Raw genomic sequence first — 23413 nt, 5'->3', positions numbered from 1 at the left:
GCTCAAGAAGTTAATGCTGGTTCTGATAGAAAGGTGTCAGAATACACAGTGCATCACAGTTTGTTGCGTATGGAGCTGCATAGCTGCCGACCAGTCAGGGTGCCCATGCTGACCCCTGTCCACCGCCGAAAGAGCCAACAGCATCAGAACTGGACCACGGAGCAATGGAAGAAGGTGGCCTGGTCTGATGAATCACGTTTTCTTTTACATTATGTGGATGGCCGGGTGTGTGTGCGTCGCTTACCTGGGGAACACATGGCACCAGGATGCACTATGGGAAGAAGGCGAGCCGACGGAGGCAGTGTGATGCTTTGGGAATTTTCTGCTGGGAAACCTTGGGTCCTGCCATCCATGTGGATGTTACTTTGACACGTACCACCTACCCAAGCATTGTTGCAGACCATGTACACCCTTTCATGGAAACGGTATTCCCTGGTGGCTGTGGCCTCTTTCAGCAGGATAATGCTCCCTGCCACAAAGCAAAAATGGTTCAGGAATGGTTTGAGGAGCACAACAACGAGTTTGAGGTGTTGACTCGGCCTCCAAATTCCCCAGATCTCAATCCAATCGAGCATCTGTGGGATGTGCTGAACAAACAAGTCCGATCCATGGAGGCCCCACTTGCAACTTCCAGGACTTAAAGGATCTGCTGCTAACATCTTGGTGCAGATACCACAGCACACCTTCAGGGGTCTATTGGAGTCCATGCCTCGACGGGTCAGGGCTGTTTTGGCAGCAAAAGGGGGACCAACACAATATTAGGAAGGTGGTCATAATGTTATGCCTGATCGGTGTCTTCCTGACACATAAATATAGTGCACAATTTGTATTAAATAAATAACAGCATACAGGTGTAGAATGACATGAGGGTGACTAAATAACGACAGAATTTCCATTTTTGGGTGAACTATCCCTTTAAACGTGATCTCATTTTGAAAACACTGCCTCTGATTAGCATGCTAAGCCGTTCCTCCACCACTGTGTCAATTTACTCATCCTTTATCAGCTGAAGTTCATCTCAATGTGATAGCGCAGCTCAAATGTTAGTCTTTGCATTTGCATTCTTGGCTGAAGAAAGTAGCTGGGAAATGTCTCTAATGGACTCGCTGTTTGAGTATGCGGAAGACGTCGCGGTCAAGATTATAATCTCACAATTAGAGTAACAAGGTTTTATTGATTGCTTCCCGGAGCTTTGGTTGCCAAGTAGGCCTGTGATTAGAGAAAGCGGGCATGCGAGAGGAAAGACTGAGAAAACTCTTCCAGAGGAGCATTTGGCTGCCGATCTGAGACGTCAGAAGAGGGATTCTGAGGGTGACGAGTGTGTTGTGAAGATGAGGAATCGAGAACTGAGAAAGTTTACATGTATACCGATCCAAAACTGAACTGTCAGGGCCAAAAATCATTTAGGATTAAAACTAACGAGAGAACTGTAGATGTTTACAGAAGGACTAGTTTAACTATCTTTGAGTCTTTCACCCATTTTTTCAGTATTGTTTTGGTGTCATTTATATACTATTATGCTATTTATTAGAGCTTCATTCAAGAGATTTGTTCAAAAAACACTGATTCATCCAGTAATGAAGCAAGTGAATTCTTTATGAGTGAGTCATTGAATCATTCACTCAAGAGATTTGTTCAAAAACACTGATCCATCCAGTAATGAAACAAGTGAAGTGTTTGTGAGTGAATCATTGAATCATTCATTCAGGAGATTTGTTCAAAAATGCTGATTCATCCAGTAATGAAACAAGTAAAGTCTTTATGAGTGAGTCATGGAATCATTCATTCAAGAGATTTGTTCAAAAACGCTGATTCATCCAGTAGTGAAGCAAGTGAAGTCTTTATGAGTGAGTCATTGAATCATTCATTAAAGAGATTCTTTCAAAAACACTGATTCATCCAGTAATGAAACAAGTGAAGTCTTTATGAGTGAGTCATTGAATCATTCATTCAAGAGATTAGTTCAAAAAAGTGAGTCATTGAATCATTCATTCAGGAGATTTGTCCAAAAATGCTGATTCATCCAGTAATGAAACAAGTGAAGTCTTTATGAGTGAGTCATTTAAAATGATTTTTTAAAATAATTCATTCGCATTCATTAAACATTTTAAACAGTATTATATATAGTAGAGCTGCACGATTCTGGATAAATTTATCCAGAATCGTGCAGCTCTACTATATATAATACTTTATGTACTATTATAGTTTGACAAACTTCTAATGTTAGTCAATTCATGCACCAAACACTGTTGTTATGTAGTTTTATATCCATTTACTCTATGAGAAGGAAGTCTATGAAGCATTGGGATGATCACTAAACATGATATGTGTTATCATTAGACTAAAATCACTTACTAACCTTGTCTGTGCAAAGTTATAATCTATATAACTCCCGTCATGATAATGTGAAGTTGGCAAACCTGTTCACTTTCATGTGATACTGTATATGCAAGGATACCAGACAGGAACGTAACGTAACGCAACTATGCCGTTTACATACAGTAGGGAAAAAAATGCATAACTGAAAGTGGCTAGAACAGAAATCATACTACTAAAGACATGATTTAGACAACTTCAATGCAGAAAAAGCACATTTTATGTACAGTATAATTAACACAAGCTCTTATCAAAAACTAGATTCACATTTCTGCTTTTAAGACTTTTGTCTTGCCCCATACACTTTCTAAATGCATCACTGTACTGTAATTATGTTCTGTGGTAATTGACATCATATCACGTGCTGTAGTTCTAGACTACAGAACATGCCTGTTCCTTTATATGCAAATGACCTCTGTTCTAATTGGCTAACTCTTGAACAGTCTAGATGGACTGGTTAGAATATGTCAATGAATGTACAGTGAAAATATCAAGATCCCTTTAAAAGTCCAGTGCAGATAAGCGAGGTCTGTGTTTCCATGTGCGTCCGTGATTGAGTTTGCGCTGTACTGTGACTGGCTGTGATTGGGGATCTGGTGTCATTGGCTCGTTTGCACTGATTAAAGCGTCTTTGTGCCGACTGTAAACTCCCGCCGTATGGAGGAGAAATGTGTGTGTGTGTGTGTGTGTGTGTGCTGCTCTCCCTGCTGGTCCGAATTACGGCTGAGTACATTACTATGATTTACAACTTCCTCCTGCTGTTTAGATTGAAAAGAAAGAGAGAGAGTGAGGGAGAGAGAGAGAGAGAGTGTGATGGCCCGTCCGCCCTGCCCCCTCGCCCCGCTACCACCACACATCTTTTGTGAAATGAAAACAAAGCGCGAGCCTGCCAAAATATTTCTATAGTCGATTGCTGAGCAAGCAGAGAGTCTGTCAGAAAACAAAAGGCGAGAGAGATCACTGGACGGCCAGATTTGATGCCACAGCAAAACTCACATTCTCTCACAAACCGCCCTGAAAGTCTCTGATCATTGGCCGAATCTCATTAAACCCTCCAGAACATGTCCAGCTCATATTTAACCACGCCGTTTATATTTTGCATAAAGACAATGAAGCCAATTTGAGGATCATTAGGATTTTTTTGCATTGCATGACATTATTTTCATGGCAATTAAGGACATTTACCCTCAAACTCTCATTACTGTAATGCAACATTAGTTGCATTTTATTATTTGCATGCGGCATTGTTTTTTCCCTGTTGTTCGTGACCCATCAGAACAGACCGGTTGCATGCATTGTGGTAGTATTTGTGTAATGCTTTTACATTTTAAGGGAAAAATGCATTTTGCAATTTTTTGCTATGCTGATTTAAATAAAAAATAGAATGAGATTCATTGCTAAAAAAAATGCAAAACATCTGAATGCATTAAAATAATGATCATTTGGTGGAAAATGTGTTTGATTACCATGAAAATAATATCACACAATGCAAAAAGTCTGAACGTAGGCTTCATTTGCTTTATGCAAAATGTGATTTCTTGCTTCTTTCTTTAATTTTAGGGCTGAATTATGAGCTAGACGTGTGGTTTCATGAGATTCACCCCATCAGTCTTTGGCTGTTTGGAATATTTCTCTGACACTGGACTGTTAACAAATGCATCCGAGTGTTTATTAGAGTGTTGCCAAGTCCTCTGATATCCTTCATTTGTGCCGTGAGTGATAGTGATGGCTGTGAAAGTACTTTTGATTTCATCCTTGATGTCATACAGTGAAAGTGTATCACTTCTCACAGCGCCGCTCGTGTTTAAAGCAGACAGATAAACATTTCCTCAACTGCTCATGTCTTGTGTGCTTTTTGTTTATTCATTTTGCTCTACTTTACTAATTCCCCACATAACACTTTAGTCATTAGTTGTTCTTTCAGATGAAGATGGAACGTCACTGTAGCAACATTTTCCCTGTGTGAAACAAAAACGAAACTTTGTTTCGAAGGATGTCATGAAGCCTCTGTGATCTTGGTGTCTTTTGATGTGATTATTTCATGAGAAAACGTTGCATTTTTCCTTTAAAATGTCATTAACATCACCACTTTCAGCACAGAATGCTAAACAAATTAAATGAACTAGTGAAGAACTTTAGATTAAGTTATCTGAAGATAGTTTTGAATCAGCATATATAAATTATATATACACTAATAATAAAATATTCTCTTTTAAGGCTGCATTTATCTGACCAAAAATACAGTAAAAAATGTGAAATATTATTACAATAAAAAAATAACTGTTTTCTATGTGAATATATAGTAAAATAGAATCTTCTGCAACATTATAAACATTTTTACTGTCACTTTTGATGAATTTAATGCGTCCTCAAGTGACAACATCTGAAGACAACTGCAATCCTTTGCTGTTATAAACTGAGAAACATTTTGGCTGTGCCTGAGACGACATTGCTAAAGTGACATTTGTATTGTCAGACTGCTGACTTGACCTGAAATGTTGTTGAGATGGCAGATAAAACTGTAAAGATTGATTTTTTGATCCTGACTTTGGCTAAAACGGGGTGTCTTAGAAGCATAATGTTGTTCCCTACCTTCTCGAATAATACTAAAACAACACTGCCTTAAAATACTCTCTAGGTAGTCAGCTCACTAGGTTTTGATTTGATTAGCAATTAATGATCACTTATAAACTCCTCATGAACCCAATTTATCACACGCCATATGTAGTTAGTACTGAACGCTGTGCCGTAAGACGCATAAAAACACTTCACATATATACTTCAATTTCGTTTCGTGTGAATATCTGCCTGATGTCACGTCACGAAGCAGCTTCGTCGCTGTGACCTGTGTGTTCATCATTAGTTTGATTCCTCTCCGCTCTCGTTCTGTCTCTAACGTTCACGTTGTGTTTCTCTTCCAGTCCAGTGTGCAGTAATAATGACCTGAGATTTCCCAGAATTCTCATAATGCTCAAATGGAGTGCAATGACAGAGCGTGACTGTGTCATTCCCTTTTTTTACCATGATTGAATCATCTTAATATTTATAGCTGTTATATGAATCATATCAGTATTTTTTTGAAATTGACAAAGACACAGAAAAAACACATATATATATATGTTTCTGTTTTCATCTGTTGATCCTTCCTGTCGACTCATTATACTTCACACCTCATAAAACACTGAAAAATGATGCAACATCAAAGTTGAGTGAACACAAGCTGTCAATCAATCAGACGAGACCGATGTCCCACCTGAGAGGAGTGTGACAGGAAGATGTGAACATTTCCCTGTGAAAGTGGGGAAATAGACATGTTGGGTGTGATAATGCTTAGTTACAAGTAGGCGAGTCATTTGTGCACTACTAGTGGCAGCAAATGGAACTACAAAAACAATGCAGAAGCCCAGAGAGGTCAATCATGCATTGTTATTCTGATCAAAGAATTTATTTATTTATTTGATCAAAAATACAGTAAAAAATTGTGAAATATTATTATGATTCAAAATAGTTGTTTTCTATGTGAATATATAGTAAAGTGTAATTTATTCCTGTGATCAAAGCTGAATTTTCAGCATCATTACACCAGTCTTCAGTGTCATATGATCCTTCAGAAATCATTCTAATATGATGATTTGCTGCTCAAGAAACATTTATGATTATTATCAGTGTTGAAAAAGTAAATGCCATGCTCAAAAGAACAGTTTTTTCTTGAAATAGTTTTTTATTACACTGTAAAACTCACTTTTGATCAATTCATTATGGAAGCTTGTTTCCGCCACTAAATAAAAAAATATAAAAAGGCAATTGCGATTTTTTATCTCACAATTCTGATTTCTCAATTTCTCAGAATTGTGAGATTTAAACTCACAATTGTGTGATATAAAGTCAGAACTGTGTTATAGTCAGAACTGAGTCGCAATTCTGACTTTTTTCTTGAAATTGCGAGTGACATTTTCTCAGAACTGCGAGATATAAACTCACAGTTGCGAGTTATAAAGTCAGAATTGCGAGAACTTGCAATTCTGAAAATTTCCCTCACAATTGGACATTTTAACACGCAATTTTCTAGTTTAAATCTCACAATTCTGACTTTATATCTCGCAATTCTGACTTTATAACACAATTCTGACTTTATATCTCACAATTGTGAGTTTATATCTTGCAATTCTGAGTAAAAAGTCAAAACTGTGAGATATAAACTCGCAATTTCAAGAAAAATGTCAGAATTGTGAGATAAAAAGTCGCAATTACAAGAAAAAAAGTCAGAATTGTGAGATATAAACTCGCAATTACAAGAAAAAAGTCAGAATTGTGATATAAACTCACAATTACAAGAAAAATGTCAGAATTGTGAGATAAAAAGTCGCAATTAAAAGAAAAATGTCAGAATTGTGAGATATAAACTCGCAATTACAAGAAAAATGTCAGAATTGTGAGATAAAAAGTCGCAATTACAAGAAAAAAAGTCAGAATTGTGATAAAAACTCACAATTACAAGAAAAATGTCAGAATTGTGAGATAAAAAGTCGCAATTACAAGAAAAAAAGTCAGAATTGTGAGATAAAAAGTCGCAATTACAAGAAAAATGTCAGAATTGCGAGATAAAAAGTCGCAATTACAAAAAAAAGTCAGAATTGTGAGATAAAAAGTCGCAATTACAAGAAAAAAAGAATTGTGAGATAAAAAGTCGCAATTACAAGAAAAAAAGTCAGAATTGTGAGATAAAAAGTCGCAATTACAAGAAAAATGTCAGAATTGTGAGATAAAAAGTCGCAATTACAAGAAAAATGTCAGAATTGTGAGATAAAAAGTCGCAATTACAAGAAAAATGTCAGAATTGTGAGATAAAAACTCGCAATTACAGGAAAAAAAGTCAGAATTGTGAGATAAAAAGTCACAATTACAAGAAAAAAAGTCAGAATTGTGAGATAAAAAGTCGCAATTACAAGAAAAATGTCAGAATTGTGAGATAAAAAGTCACAATTACCTTTTTTATTTCATGGCAGAAACAAGCTTCCATAATTCAATGCATCCTTGCTGAATAAAAGTACTAATTTCTTTAAAAAAAAAAAAAATCTTACTGATCCCAAATGTGTCTTTTTTCTTATTGTGCATGTTTCAAAAGAAATATGTTATATTTTGTTTGATTTCAATAGTACAATATTATCTATAAGAATAAGAGCAATAATCAAAATCAGAAGGCAACTGTATATGCAGCATATGACATACAGCATGAAAAATGTGTTCCTGCAGACTATTTAATTAAAACACTGAGTTGTGCACTCTGAAGATGATTGTCGATTCACATGCACAGCTGGCAGAAAATAACATGCTAGTCACCATGACAACCACTCTGATGCTTATATCGCATGGCTTATTGTGGTGTTTTGTTTGCATTGGCATGTTACAGAACTGCTAAGAGAACCAAACGTAAAGAACTCCATACAGTATTTGTTTTTTTTAATGAAGCGCTTCTCCATTCCCAATCCTAACGGTTAGTCCAGGTGTTGTGTTACAGTAATGCGACTCCTCTTTGTGTGACCCAGACTGATATGATACTGTTGTGTGTGTGTGTGTGTGTGTGTGTGTGTGTGTGTGTGTGTTCATACATACACCTATAGGAGATGCCGACACTGAGGTACAAAAGAAAGTGTTTTTTGTTTTTTACTAGACATTTCCTTCAAGTGCTATTGAACTGTAGAAAATCGCCTGGGTCGAACTCGGTTGATGAGAATGTAAAGATTTCTGGATATTTCAGACTGTAAATTGGCGCTTGAGCATATGGTGTTTGAGTGAACACATTGAAGGTTAAATGTTTCGCCTCGTCCACATGCTCTCCGAATAATGTAGACTGGAGCAGATGGTATGTAGGCTGCACATTCACTTTATTTATGGGTGAATAAGACTGTGTGTGTGACTGTTGCAATTAGCTTCCTTTTAGACGGATATTTATTAATTATCTCTAGCTGCAGACGCCCATAATCCAATCCACTGTTGTGGAAGCTGCAGCTTTGTACATGCGCACATATAGACATACATAAATAAAGCTCGTGATGATTATATCTTTGCGTTTTCTGAAGGAAATGTGAGTGGGGCCCATGCAAAATTGCTATTTAGTTGCTGGATGATTGACAGGACCGTTGCTAGGGTGGTTTCTCAAGTGATTTTTTTACTTCAATTGGCAAACGCTGCAACTATTACAAGCTTAAATAACATGTTACATTTTTAGAATTAAAAATGTATGCATTTATATTCATTATTTACTGCATTTTTACCTTTGATTTTGCCCCCAAAAGGAGGTTTTGTCATTTTCAGCTCACTTCTGGGAACGATTGTGTGTCAGTTTGTGTGTCTGGTCTTCGGGTAATTTATGATGGTGCTGCTGTCCGTCAGCCAAATAAAAACAGATGACGCTCCAAAAACATCGTCTTTGATAAAGCCACCCATCCACACACACACACACACACACACACACACACACACACACGCAGAGTGAATGGGAATCAGATAAATGTCTTTCTTTGTCTGTCGTTCGGTGGGTTTGTGGGGGATGTGTTTTAGGTTAGATCACTCATGCATCCATCACCGCATGTCGCTGGAGGTCTACAGAAAAATGCTTATTAGAAAAATCTGTCATTATGCTTTTAAACACACGAGCACATTACATTTGCCTCGCCAAACAAGAAACTTCCAGAGTTTTATTATTTGCACTTGAGTAAGTGTTCCTCCGAGACATTTTACTAATTCAGAAATATTATTTTACGTAACAGCAGGTTAAGCTGTGAAGCTTATTTGAGTTTTAATAAATGTGAATATTAATATAACATTCAAAGCACTCCATCATTTCTCTGAAGAAAGTTTGCCTGCTTTAACTGCTGTATGCTCTGGTTTAAGATACCTGAAATGCTCAAACGTAGAGTTTCGTCTTGCTGATTTTAGTGATCAGATGCATGAATTTCAATAAAACATGAAAAAATCCCACTTTGAAGGAGGAACCCGAGCCATATCTAGACGCACTTCAGAGTCGTGCGATTGGGTTTTGCACATGCAAACGCTCAGATTTTCATGTAAAAGTGGAAATATAATGGTCTTAATAAGCCAGATCGAAATAGATTTATGTCTGAATGGCATCTGTTGTGTTAAGACTGAAGCTCGCACGCTCATATGGTTGGATTTCTAATCAGCCCAACAGCGTACAATGGCTTTAAATCGATGCCAGAGATAGTTGGACGCCTTCCCAACCTGAGAAAAAACTCTTCTTTTCATTATTTCATCATTTACACCAACTATCCGTTCATCTGTTTATGAAAACAGAAGGCGTTCGGTTTGTGTGCGTTTGCATACGATCACATGTGCAAATGTGTGCGTTTGAGTCGACTTTCCAGCGGCCTCCTCGACCAAATGTTTTGAGCGTCGTAGATATTCCCAAGAATTTGATAGCGTTGCTTTCAAAGTGGCGTCCCCTCTTCAGTTAATGAAAGCTACAAATTGAAACCCTCAAACTCAATGCAAACGCCATCTTGCATCCAAATTGAGTTCTAATATCCTTGAAAATTGGATGGAGAGATTGAGGAGGAGCAGAAAATGGAAAAAGTGGCAAACAAAGAGGGGAAAAAAACATTTGTCTTATTACCAAACTGTTGCGACGAACCTTTGAAGAGCAGCTTCTACATGCATTAAATGTGTAATACATATAATCACATCCTGAAGTGAGGCGGATGAATTATGTATTTTTCCGAATCATTCGACATGGCACAACCTTGGGATTTACATTTTATCGTCAAGGACGTTCTGCTACTTTTGACAAACGTCCCGTCCTTTCCTGGTTTCACCACAAAACATCCACTGAGTCCATTGTTAGCATTTATCCTTAAAATCAGCATGACGTGGACGGATTTGATGAGCGCTGCCTTTCATGCGCAGGAGAAGTGTGATGAGTCAGCCGCTCTGAATGGAGCTTCAGGTAATGGAGTTTCATCTGCAGATCTCACCACATTTCAGCAAATTCCACATTTAAAATAGTGCGTCTGCTAAAACATCATCTGACATCTGCTCACGGCGACTTCCTTACAATAATGTACCATGGTACCGTGTCCAAAGTACCATATGATGCTTTTTTTAAGTGTATGAATATGGTAGACTTACAAAAAAAGTTCCATGGTACTGCTGTGGTATTTTGGACGTGCGCTGTGGTATTAACGTGGTAATTTGGGCATTTACCATGGTGCTTCCATGGTGTTCTGAACATGCACCACAATATTACTGTGGTATTCTAGATGTGTACCATAGTACTACCAGGGTATTTTAATCATTTACCATTGAACTACCATAGTATTTAAAACATGCACCACAGTATTATCCTTTAGACATGTACAATAGTATTACCATAGTATTTTAGAGTGCACAATGGCACTATCATGGTATTTTACATGTGCACCATGGTATATTTTTGGATTTGTACCATAATATTACACTGGTATTTTGGACATGTGCCACAGTATTATCCTTTGGACATGTACAATGGTGTTACCATAGTATTTTGGATGTATACCATGGTATTACTGTGGTATTTTGGACATGTACAATGATATTTCTATAACATTTTAGAATGCACCATGGCACTATCATGGTATTTTGGACATGTTTGTTATTACTGTGGGATTTCTGCAATTTACCATGGTAATACCATGATATTTTGGACCTGCACCATAATATTGTGGCGTTTTGAATGTGTACCATAGTATTACATTGGTATTTTGGACATGTACAATGGTATTACCATGGTATTTTTGATGTTTACAATGGTATTATTTGACATTTACCACTGTACTACCATAGTATTTTAGACATGCACCACATGTAGGCTTTGAAAATGTACCATGATATTACTATGGTGTGTTTGACGTGAACTGTGTAGTACTGTGGTATTATGGTAATTTACCATGGTACTACCATATTATTTTGGACGTATACCATGAAAATACCCAAGTATTTTGGACCATGGTACTACTGTGGCATTTTAGATGTGCACCATGGTTTCACCATAGTATTTTGGACATGTACAATGGTATTTTAGATGTGTACCATGGTATAAGTTTGGAATTTGGGACATGTACGTTTACTGTGTTATTAATGTGGTGTTTCTGTCATTTACCATGGTATTTTGGATGTGCATCATAATATTATTGTGGTGTATCATAGTATTACACTGGTATTTTGGACATATACAATGGTATTACCATGGTATTTTAAACATTTACCTTTGTACTGCCATAGTATTTTAGACATGCACCACAGTATTATCCTGTACAATGGTATTACCATAGTATTTTTGATTTTACAATGGTATTACTGTGGTATTTTGACATTTACCATTGTACATAGTATTTTAAACATGGACCACACGGCATTGAACGTGATATTACTGTGGTATATTTGATGTGAACTGTGGTAGTACTGTGGTATTTTCGTAATTTGGTCATTTTACTACCATATTATTTTGGATGTATACCATGAAAATACCATGATATTTTGGACCATAGTATTACTGTGGCATTTTAGATGTGTACCATGGTTTTACCATAGTATTTTAGATGTGGACCATGCTATTAATGTAGTATTTTGGATGTATGGTGAAACAGTGGTATTTTGTGTAACATTGTATTTTGGTATTTTTGCACATAGACGTTGAAGTATCATGTAAATACCATGGTTCTTGACTATCAGTACTGCAGTATATTTTAAAGTACCAATTGCTGTACCATGGTACGACCACAGTATGTTCTAAGGTGTACCACGGTATATATCAAAGTACCAAAATATTACCTTCCGGCACAATCAGAGTCGTTTTGTTATGAGGTATTATTTCTGTTTCCAGTTTTTACTATGGTACTGCAGTGTTTGTATCTGCTAACACTGACGGAGGTTCATCTCATCTCATGTTTAAATAGGTGAATGTGTAATCGTACTGTCGGAGAATTCTCCTGAGGACCCGACGACAGTCTCTCTTCACACAATAGCCGCTCTCCCCACTGTTTACAACACACAATTTAGTTTCCTTCCAACAATTATGAGGGAAATTGAATCTCAGGAAATGTTCATTTTCACATCCATTAGAGCGGACAATAACAGGGGAGGCCCTGAAGCCTACAAAGACATCTGTCTTCAAAGGGTTGCAGAACTATATGGAAGATTAATATCCAGCCAGAGCAAATCACATCGCAGGCCGTTTACTGTAGGAATAGCGCAACCTCGGATGAGTTATGCTGAATATCTGCTTATCTTTGAGCCAATATGATTTCTCTTTCTTATCCAGGTTGTATCTTCAACCAAAAAATGAGAACAAATAATCAGTCAGATTGTTCTCGTCAGAATAAGAGGTAATGTGAGGTACTTTTCCACAGGATTTTATGGAGAAACATCTGATTCTTGCATGAAACAGAATGAGAACTCCATTAACCCTGTAAAGCCTGGCTGTCATTTTTGATACATCAGGCTTTTATGGCTCATATAGTATGATATATATGGAACTCAAACTCGAGGAGGAAAAAACAGCAGTTTTATTCAGAGGCCCAAACTGAGCAAAAATATGCAATTTGGTGCAGATGCTGATATTTATGGTTCTGTGCAATATTTCAAAAAGATGAAATTCTGATGCTTGTAATGTAAATCAATGAGATCTTTATAACAATATAGCAGATACTGACATAAAATGCATATAAATATCCATATCTGCCAAGAATATGCCTTAGTAAGATGATATTAAAATGCTTAGTTTTATGATCAAATCTCTGTAGTTTTAAAAAATATAATGCAATGCAATACAATGATGGTTGAGAGATGAACAAATAAATATTTCTCAAAAGATGATGATCATACTTGATACTCAGGATTTTTCCTAATAATGATGTATGGATAATTATGGAAGCTTGTTTCCGCCACTAAATAAAAACATAAAAAAGGTAATTGCGACTTTTTATCTCACAATTCGGACTTTTTTCTCAGAATTGCGAGATTTAAATTCGCAATTGTGTCTTATAAAGTCAGAATTTCAAGATATAAACTCACTGTGAGTTTATATCACACAGTTTAGACTTTATAACTTGCAATTCCGACTTTATAACACGCAATTCTGACTTTATATCATGAAATTCTGACTTTATAACTCACAATTCCGATTTTATATCGTGCAATTCCGACTTTGTCACTCAATTCCGACTTTATAACTCACAATTCCGACTTTATATCACGAAATTCTGACTATAACTCACAATTCCGACTTTTTATCACGAATTTCCGACTTTATATCACGCATTTCTGACTTTATATCATGAAATTCTGACTTTATAACTCACAATTCTGACTTTATATCATGAAATTCTGACTTTATAACTCACAATTCTGACTTTATATCATGAAATTCTGACTTTATAACTCACAATTCCGACTTCATATCACAAAATTCCGACTTTGTCATGCAATTCCGACTTTATAACTCTCAATTCCGACTTTATAACTCACAATTCCGACTTTATATCACGCAATTCCGACTTTATAACTCACAATTCTGACTTTATATCATGAAATTCCGACTTTATAACTTACAATTCTGACTTTATATCACGAAATTCCGACTTTATAACTCACAATTCCGACTTTATAACTTACAATTCCGACTTTATATCACGCAATTCCAACTTTATATCACGAAATTCCGACTTTAAAACTCACAATTCCGACTTTATATCTGGCAATTCTGACTTTATAACTCGCAATTGTGAGTTTATATCTCGCAATTCTGAGAAAAAAAAGTTCTTGCGTTTACCAGTTAAAAATCTGCAGATTTCACAGCAAAAAGACTGAAGGAGGATGTTTGTACAATTATACTAAAAGGCTTTTACTGGATAAAAAAGTCTAATCTATCAATCAGACAACAGAAGGACTGTATAGATTGTGTGCGACAGGTTTATCAGCAAAGTTTTGATCATGTTGATCATTTAGAGGCCTTAGAAATTCATGAATCAAACAAGATCCAGTAGCTTTATAGGGTTAAGTCTGTAAGGAATGAATATGTTCTTCTGAGTGAGTTAGTCTCTTTCTTAAAATATCGTTTAGTGTTTTATCCTTGTGGAGACGCTTGGACGAATGATATATTTAGGAGAACTTTGTGATTTGAGTAATGCACCGTGGCAAGGTGAACTCAGAGGTCCCACAATCCTTGTCTCTCTCCTCTTCCATGGCCGCGTATTTGCTAAAAGTATTTGTTTGCAAGATAAATGGCCGTTCTCCAGGCGAAGATGACAGGCAACACAAAGATGATATTGAATTGATTTCTGAAATGTTGCAGAACTGACTGTTTGATGTATACGGGCAGACATGAATCATAAAAATTCTATTAAAAAAGCTCTTGAATGGTTGACAGCGGAATATTATTTCTGATGATTAATTTGACTCAGTCATTATGGACGGGGCTCCAGTCAGATCGCCTCCTACAAAATTGCTTTTCATTCCCTCTTGAATACCCCGGCAAGCTCTCTCTCTCTCCCTCTCTTTCCTTTTTCCTGAATTTAACATTGCATACTTCCTCTGTCAGGTCCAAAGTTAGATTGACGCGGCTGATGAGAGGCACGAGCATCGATACGGATGCTGTGGCAACGAGAAAAAACACGAGAGCCAATCTCAAACTTTAGCGCTATGAAAACATGGTCTGTGCTTCCAAATGCTGATTGTGATAATGCCGTATTTCCAGCAACTTTCCATGATTCCAAAGCCAGATCGGAAGCTGCCAACTTATATGCGTCCAAAAAAGTGATTCTTACTTGTTTAACTGCATAATATTTATATAATTGTGTTTATGCCTCTCTTCACAAAGTAATTAGGCAAGCTTTATGTCTACTGCTGCTCATACTTACAGAAGGGTTTGGGATTGATCAGACTTTTTTACATGGGTTTTATTTTATTTAATGAATTGTATTTGAACATACATTTTTATATATTTTTTATATATTTTATTATTTTATTTTATTTTATTTGAACATTAGTTGTATTTTTATTTTATTTTATGTTTTTTTTTATCGTATTTGAACATAAGTTGTAATTTATTTTATTATTTTATTTGAACAGTAAAATAAAAAGTTATATTTTTATTTTATTTATTTGAATGTAAGTTATATTTTATCACTTTATTTTATTTTATTTTATTTTATTTTATTATTATTTTATTTTATTTTATTTTATTTTATTTTATTTTATCTGGCAACCAAACGCCACTCACATTATCTTCAAACGAAGATTGAATGATTCTCTCTGTCTTCCCGCAGCAGAATTACTCAGGACAGGGAGGGGGCAGCGGGAACGGTGGAGGGGGGGGAGACGAGGACTACGAGATCCCCCCTATAACCCCCCCGAATCACCCCGAGCCGCCCCTGCTGCACCTGATGGACCCCGAGTCCAGCTACCTGTGTCACTCCATCCCTCACAACGGCCTGATCAACCCGTACTCCTACCCCGAGCTGCCCGCCCTCATGATGTCCAACATGCTCGCCCAGGACGGACACCTGCTGTCCAGCCAAATGCCCTCGGTGAGTCCCTAGTGTCCCTACATAGACAGCATTGTTAGGTGTCATAGGCGCGCTCCTGACGCACAGGCTGTTCCAAACAGAATACATGGCGGCTTTACATTTATCCTTTGTGGATCACGCAATCCCATAATGCACTGCAATGAGATCTAGGTCTAAGATGGCATATGAAGTGTCTATTTATAAATATTTTTTTGTTCAGTACTGAAAATTATTAATAAAAATAGGTCTGTTTAATTGAACTTTTGTGTGTGCATTATGCATTTTTGTTTATTAGCATAATAGCATTGTTTGGTATTAGTGTGTCTATTTTCTATTCAAGTACTCTATTAACTTAAACTGGCCAGCAAAATGTCCAAAACTGTTTGTCAAGCTCAAATTTATCATGTATCATAAATTTTACTTAAAATTTTAGCTCAGTTCTTATACATAATTATTAATATTTATATAAATATTTATTTTTATTTATTAAATATTGTATATACATATTTTTATATATATTTTTTATAATATTAATATTTTATATTTATATATATAATTATTCATAATAAAATATTGAATATAATTGTTAATATTTATGTAAATATTTTTAATGTATTATTTATTAAATATTATATATATATATATAATACATAAAAATAAATGAAAAATATTTACATAAATATTAACTAATTTAATTCATTATTTTATAAATTATTATTTTTAATAATAATTATTTATTATTTTATAAATACATATTATATATATAAACAGTAGAATCATCGGATGGCAATATGCATATGTAAATAATGGAAATAATTCAATTTTGCATAATTAAAAAGGTATTGGTATTTCCAGGAGAAAATTGGGTGGAGAGTTAAGCTTGTGCGTCTTCACTTTGCTGTGATTTATAAATCTGTACTGTTGTATTAGTCACTAAACATTTATGTGTATGCATAGTTTCAGCTGATGTCTTTATCAGTAATGTGATTGGCTGTTTTAGTTGAGTGGCAGGAGTGTTGTGACTCCTCGTCCTCATACGGTCTCTGCTCGAGTGTCACAGAATGAATAGATGAATTAAGCGATTGCTGCTTTTTGACCCACAGACAAACTGATCATCAAACACTCTGTTCCCCTCACAACTAACTGACCACATCAGGCCTTTGTCTCTACTAACCATTCCCTAATTGCATTGTAAGACCGAGAGATGATGTAGACGCATCAGTCGCTGTCAGTCAGCAGTGCCACAGAGGGTTTGTGGGTAAATTCATCAGTGGCGTTTCTCTCTGTCAGTGGCTTCTTTGTTCGTCCGTTACGCTCTGCTCCTCCTCCTGCTCATATCCAGAGCTCATTACTTGGTGTTTTGTTGCTTAACACAGACTCTGAGGGCTATAAAGAAATATCAGGAGTGTCGTCAAATCTGCCATCTGTGGAAACTCCCTAATAAAGCCATGAAATCTACGGAACAGCTCAGAAACGCTGGGAAACAACACTGGAATTCTTCTTTAAGGGTGAATCTCATTCTTTAAGAGTGCAAAATAGAAGTATAGTTCACTATAAGCATATTTCTTACTAGTGGTTTTGGAACTAAAACTATTAAAAATTGTTTACATTAATTTAAATAAAATGGAAAATAATATAATATAATATCAATAAAAATAGGTCCATTTAATTGAATATTATATTATTATTTATATTATTATATTATATTATATTATATTATATGTGTGTATATATATATATATATATATATATTATTTATTAATTTATTAGGTGAAAACATAAACATAAAAAACTTAAAACTAGATAAAAGAATATTATAATATTATAGATAAAAGAGATCCAATAAAATAAGTTTAAGTTGATGTCGTGCTAAAATTAATAAAACTAAAACTGAAATAAAAATAAATTAAACCTAAACAACAAAAGAAGGCATGTAACAAAATTACTAAAACTTTAAAATTAAAATTGAAAATATTTCAATATATGAATAAATATTATAAGAGCATATAAATAATCCTAAAATATATTTTGTGAGATTCACCTCTAAGCTTTTAAACAAAACATTGTCTTTTTTTATTTAACAGGGCTTTAAATAACGTTTCTGCCTTTTGATTTTAAAACTCAGTTTGAAACTGGGCAGAGTTTAAACTCAACTCAACTCCATCACGGTTCCTGGTCATTCTTCTAATGGCTCTCTACAAAAGAAGCCACTTAAAATGGACATCAGGCACCAGCACAAAATGGATGACAGACGTTCTGCAGCCGTATGAATCTATGCATGCAATTTCTTTAGCTACCACAATGCATTAAATCAACCATTCTTTCATTTCGAGATCCCATTTCTTTATTGACACCCATCGAGCGGGTGAATATAGAGTGTGCTAGTCAATAAATCTCCACTAAATGACACCAGCATGATGGACTGCCATTTTATTCCCATTTCTTCCTCAAGCAAACTTCTTTACCCATGTAGCGATTATGTTCAGTACTATTTGTGCACTAAATTTCAGGTTGTTTCTGGTTGAGGCGTTCATCATGTTTTGCGATTGTAAAACCAATCATTTTTTGAAAAGCTTTGCTCTATGAGCGGTATAAACGGGAGATATGTATTGTGCCCTATTCATTGTGATGCTGATAACATTTCATGCTTTACATTGACCTTTTATGACCTTTGCCTCCATCTGAGTTTGGTGAAATGAAATTTTAGAACGCTGATTTTGCCCCGTTTGGTGGATCGATTGCACTGAAACACTCTACTGGTTGCGTTCTCAGTCTTGCCACAAGAGGCGCTATAGCAGAATTTCACGTAAAACAAAAGTTTTTGAAGCTTTGAATCAATTGCCTCATGAAGCTTTGAAGCCTTTGTGAATCAATTGTTTCAAACCAGTGATTCAGAGAACGTATCAAACTGCCAAAGTCACATGATTTCAGTAAACGAGGCTTTGTTTGTGTCATAACCGCTTCAAAACATTTAGAAATTTCAAAATGATTCAACTGTTATAAATGATTCAAAACGAATCAAAATGCCACACTCTCAAAACATGCATTAAAACACCTTTTACAAACCAATTTCAAATGTTTTATTGAAAGTGTGATCTTTTAAATGCAATTAATACCATTAAATATGAAGTGTCCATATAACATGTGTTATTTGGGGCTTGTGTTGTTTGTTTTATGACCAATAAGAGACTATTATGTTTTTACATATACAAATGTGTCATTAAAGTTGTTTACAAATGTATAACAGATAGACACAGGTTCATGGGTTCACACAGATCAGTTATGAAATAACAAAGCTTCGTTTACTGAAATCTCGTGGTTTTGGCAGTTTTACACGCGCTCTGAATCACTGGTACGAATCAAATGATTCGCAAAGGTTTCAAAGCTTCACAAAGCAGTGTTTCAAGTGTAAGTTTGGGCGAGACTATTTGTTTCTCCAACCAATTGGAATACAGTCAATGTTTTTTTTTACATTTCTGTTGGTGACTTTAGAAAACCAGCAAACAAAAATATGTTCTACGAATGTTTTTCTAACGTTCCCATAAATCGTTATTTCCGAATGTTCTCTAAATGTTCAAAACATCTAGTTTTTTAGATGTTTTAAAAACGTTGGTTATGCGAACGTTCCGTTTGATCATTTTGTACACATTATGGAAATGTTACTTTTGAACACGAACATTCTAAAACAAACATTCTTAAACAGTTAGTAACATTTAAACTAAAATGTATCAGGAACTTTGAGCAAACATTCTATTAACGTTACTGGAAGAACATTTGTTTGTTACTTTCTAGAACGTTAGATAAAGTTCCCTGTTAGATGGAAATAACCTTAATGCACATTTGAAAGCGCTTATGTTTGCATACTTAGAATGTGTTTCTTTCCTCCCATAGTGTACGATTAAATCGAACAGCCAAGAACCCAACAATGTAGTGTGCTGTTGAGTGTTTGCATCTGCAGAATTCAATGCAAACAAGAATAGTCCATTTTGGCTAGTCTTGTTACGGTGTTGTTTATGGGACATGTAGCTGCGGTTTTGTTCGGGCTTTATCGCAAACAGAAGCCTTTGCTGATGAAATGAATCTCTGCCATCAGGGGGTCAGTGCATATATTCCGTCTCCAGAAGAGAAGAGAAGCCATTAGGTTTCATCTTCCGTCTTGAGTAGAGCGAGCTGGAGAGATCTTTTTTCATTAGAGCGGTGCGGCGAGAGAGAGACTGTCAGAGAAAAGAGATGGAGAGAGATGGGCTGGAGGGGCAGAAAGAGTGATAGAGGAACGACGAGGAAGACGGGAGGAGTAAAAAGAGGTTGAGTGACTGAACACGGCACCGGGATAAAAGGAAAACTGCTTTGAATGGAATGTCATCAGTACTAAGAGCTTTTTAAAGTATATCAAACAATTTAGATGGAGCGCTGCTGCGTGGACACAACTTCCATCTCCATAACTGCAGATGAAGAATAAATATCTGGACCAGCACTCTTTACAGTTAATGCATGATAATTCAGGGCATCTTAACTCTATAAACAATCTAACCCGAGATAAAAAAAAATGGGTGTAGAAACAATTTTCACTCCGAAATTGCTTGTAAATTTCACAATTCATTACAAAGAAACGGCAAGTAACACATTGAATTAAAAAAGTAGTATTTACTCCAGTAATTTAAAATTGATGTTGTCAATCTAACCGAACCACTTTACTGTACTTTACAAATATCCTGTCTTCAAACAAGACTAACATGGATATCAAAGTTAAAAATGTATGTTATCCTAATGATTTGAGCTGCTGAGCAGATGTGGATTTTGTATGCAACATGCTTCATTAATGAAATGTCACATTTCAATGAAATTTCAAGGGCAATCAAGTGAGTAAAGAAAATGTCATTAGCAAGAGGATCATTTGCAGTAGCATACATTTACCACATCAGTTTGAAGCATGTGTCCTTCAGTACAAGTGTTTTGTTGGGCGTTTTATGTATGTTGTATAATACAGAATAATATAGTCTACATTTGATGTTTTGTGTTTTTTTGTTTCCTCCATGAATGCAACCTGGAATGATGTTAATTTGTTAATGAGTGCTGTGAAGTCAATATAGTATACATCGGAGAAAACAAAAGCATTAATCGGCGTTAGTTATATAGTCACTTTCAGTTTACACGACACCATTTATAACTAAAAACAGAAAACTTTTTTTTATGTGTTTAACAGGCGTTTTGAGGGCCTGAAAAAACAAGCTTTTAAAAACAGGTTTCAAAGTGCAAGTTTTTGAAAACGATACCATGGAAATCGTCTCCATGTAATGCGCATGCATATTACATGTTCAGTCTACAGGCATTTCGTGTTTCTTTACTAAGTGACATCGCCATCTACTGGCCTGGCAGCAGAATGCAGCATTTTTAGTCGTTTCGCAGATCCATGTGGATTGTTTTGACAAAAAACAAAACTTTTCAGTTTTTAGCACATCGTTCTACACCCTTAATGTGTCATGGAGTCCAGAGGTCAGAAATCACAATAAACAAATTGTGTCATTGATCATTTGACTCTTTGTACAGACGGTCACATGTTCTTCTTTAGTTGAACAAAAATCATCTCATATTATGCTGGAGAACATGATTGTCAGGTGTTGTTCATGTCGCCACCAAATTTTTAGACTATTTTATATTATTATGCTTAATTACTGATGCGAAATGTTGCATTTGATTAAAAAAGCGTGAACAACAGTAGCTCAAACAGTAGAGCACAGCGCTGGCAACGCCAAAGTCATGAGTTTGATCCCCAGGGAATGCATGAATTAGTTATCCTTGCTAACTAGTTTTAGTACTGGTTAAAAGTACTGGTTGTTGTTCAGGGTGATGCTAGCAACTAGTGTTTATTTCGTTAATGAAATCTATGATGAAAAATGTTCGTTGACGACCAGTGTCATTAAACGATAACTTTCATGCTTGCGGTTGCCAGATTTCAAGAACTTAAATGCCCTAATCAGAGCTTCTCTGTTAAAAGAACATGTTTTCTACCCAGTGTTTTACTTAATCTTTGCAATCTGGCAACCATGCTGATCTGAAAACACCAACAAACAAGTAAGCTGGAGGTTAGCGATCTCCATTTGAGATATTTTGCTTAAATTAAAGTGTCATTCAGTCAGTCTGTGTTCCTTCACGAGCCGCTTGCGCGACTAAATCTGCGATCAAACCTTCAGTGATGAACTGTAATAAATCCAAACATGAATCTCAACTATATTTGCAGTTGTGTTTGTTGAATAACTGCACTTATGCAACCTCTGTGTGACGATACAAAGGCTTTTTTGCTGTTGTTTTAATAGAAAAACATTATTGGAATTATTGGACTACTAGGAATATCACTGTTTTAATTTTTGAAAGAAGTTTCTTCTTTTAGCAGTATATGATAAATAGCCTAAAAATGAATCAGGAGGTCAAATAAATCATGCATATGAATCACAATTCTCTTGATTTGTGCTTATAGGTGAAAGTGCAATAATTCTGATGAAATGTAAAAATAAATTTCTCAAATGACAACAATTTTGAGCAAAATAATCGGATTATCAATTTAACCATTATGCAGCATGACAAAAATGTATGGAAGCTTGTTTCCGCCACTAAATTAAAAAAAAATAAAAAATTAATTGCGACTTTTTACCTCACAAATATGACTTTATTTCTCAGAATTGCGAGATTTAAACTCACAATTGTGAGTTATGAAGTCAGAATTGCGAGAAGTTGCAATTCTGACTTTTTTCTTGCAATTGCGAGTTTTTGTCACAATTCTGACTTTTTTTCTCAGAATTGTGTTTATATCTCGAAATTCTGACTTTATAACTTGCAATTTGCTAGTTATAAAGTCAGAATTGTGAGATACAAACTTGCAAAAAGTCTTTTTTTCCATCGCATTTGCACAATATAACATGCAATTCTGAATTTATATCTCGCAATTCTGACATTATAACTCGCAATTCTGAGAAAAAAAGTCATAATTGTGAGATAAAAAGTCGCAATTACTTTATTTATTTTTTATTTCGTGGCAGAAACAAGCTTCCATAAAAAATGTGACATTGACAAAAACTAGACTAAAACGCTCAGACATTCAGTCAACAAAAACTTGACTAAACAAAAACAGGGCAAGATTGACTAAACATGATAAAAACTAAAAAGTACATTTGACACATGACTAAATTAAAAAATAGCTCCTACTAGCAGCGTCAAAGTCATGGGTTCGATTCGCAGGGAGTGCATGAATTCATAAAAACACATGCATACTTTCAATGTCACTTTGGATAAAAGCATCTGCCAAATGCATAAATGTAAATAAATGCAAAACAGCAGCATTTCTCTCCGTCTCCCTGTGTATTTTCTCAGTGCAGTGTAGAGCGTATAATGGGCGGCCGGGCCAGTGAATGTAGTAATGGTTTTACAGCCCTGTACTTAGACTGGTAGATTCATCACCGGCTGAATGAACCGGACTGCGGTCG

General features: G+C 35.6%; 1 protein-coding gene and 1 long non-coding RNA gene across 9 annotated transcripts in view; both read left to right on the top strand.

Moving 5' to 3' along the window:
- Positions 1-23413, top strand: part of tox2 (TOX high mobility group box family member 2) — a 171074-nt gene that overhangs the window by 108571 nt on the left and 39090 nt on the right. For 4 of the 8 annotated variants that reach the window (XM_051896181.1, XM_051896186.1, XM_051896179.1 and 1 more), the window contains one exon: positions 15696-15956. In XM_051896181.1, coding sequence (XP_051752141.1) covers positions 15696-15956 — 261 coding nt within the window. The remainder of the gene's footprint in view (positions 1-15695; positions 15957-23413) is intronic. The other 4 variants (XM_051896187.1, XM_051896180.1, XM_051896185.1 and 1 more) reach the window with 1 other exon arrangement.
- On the top strand, positions 2247-7363 carry LOC127513949 (uncharacterized). Its single transcript, XR_007930530.1, has 2 exons — positions 2247-6841; positions 6924-7363. It is a non-coding gene; the product is annotated as an uncharacterized LOC127513949 (long non-coding RNA).

This window comes from Ctenopharyngodon idella, chromosome 6 (assembly GCF_019924925.1).
Source record: "Ctenopharyngodon idella isolate HZGC_01 chromosome 6, HZGC01, whole genome shotgun sequence".
In the NCBI taxonomy this organism is placed as follows: Eukaryota; Metazoa; Chordata; class Actinopteri; order Cypriniformes; family Xenocyprididae; genus Ctenopharyngodon; species Ctenopharyngodon idella.
Note: the sequence above shows the minus strand (reverse complement) of the source record. Positions and strands in the feature narration are given on the sequence as shown.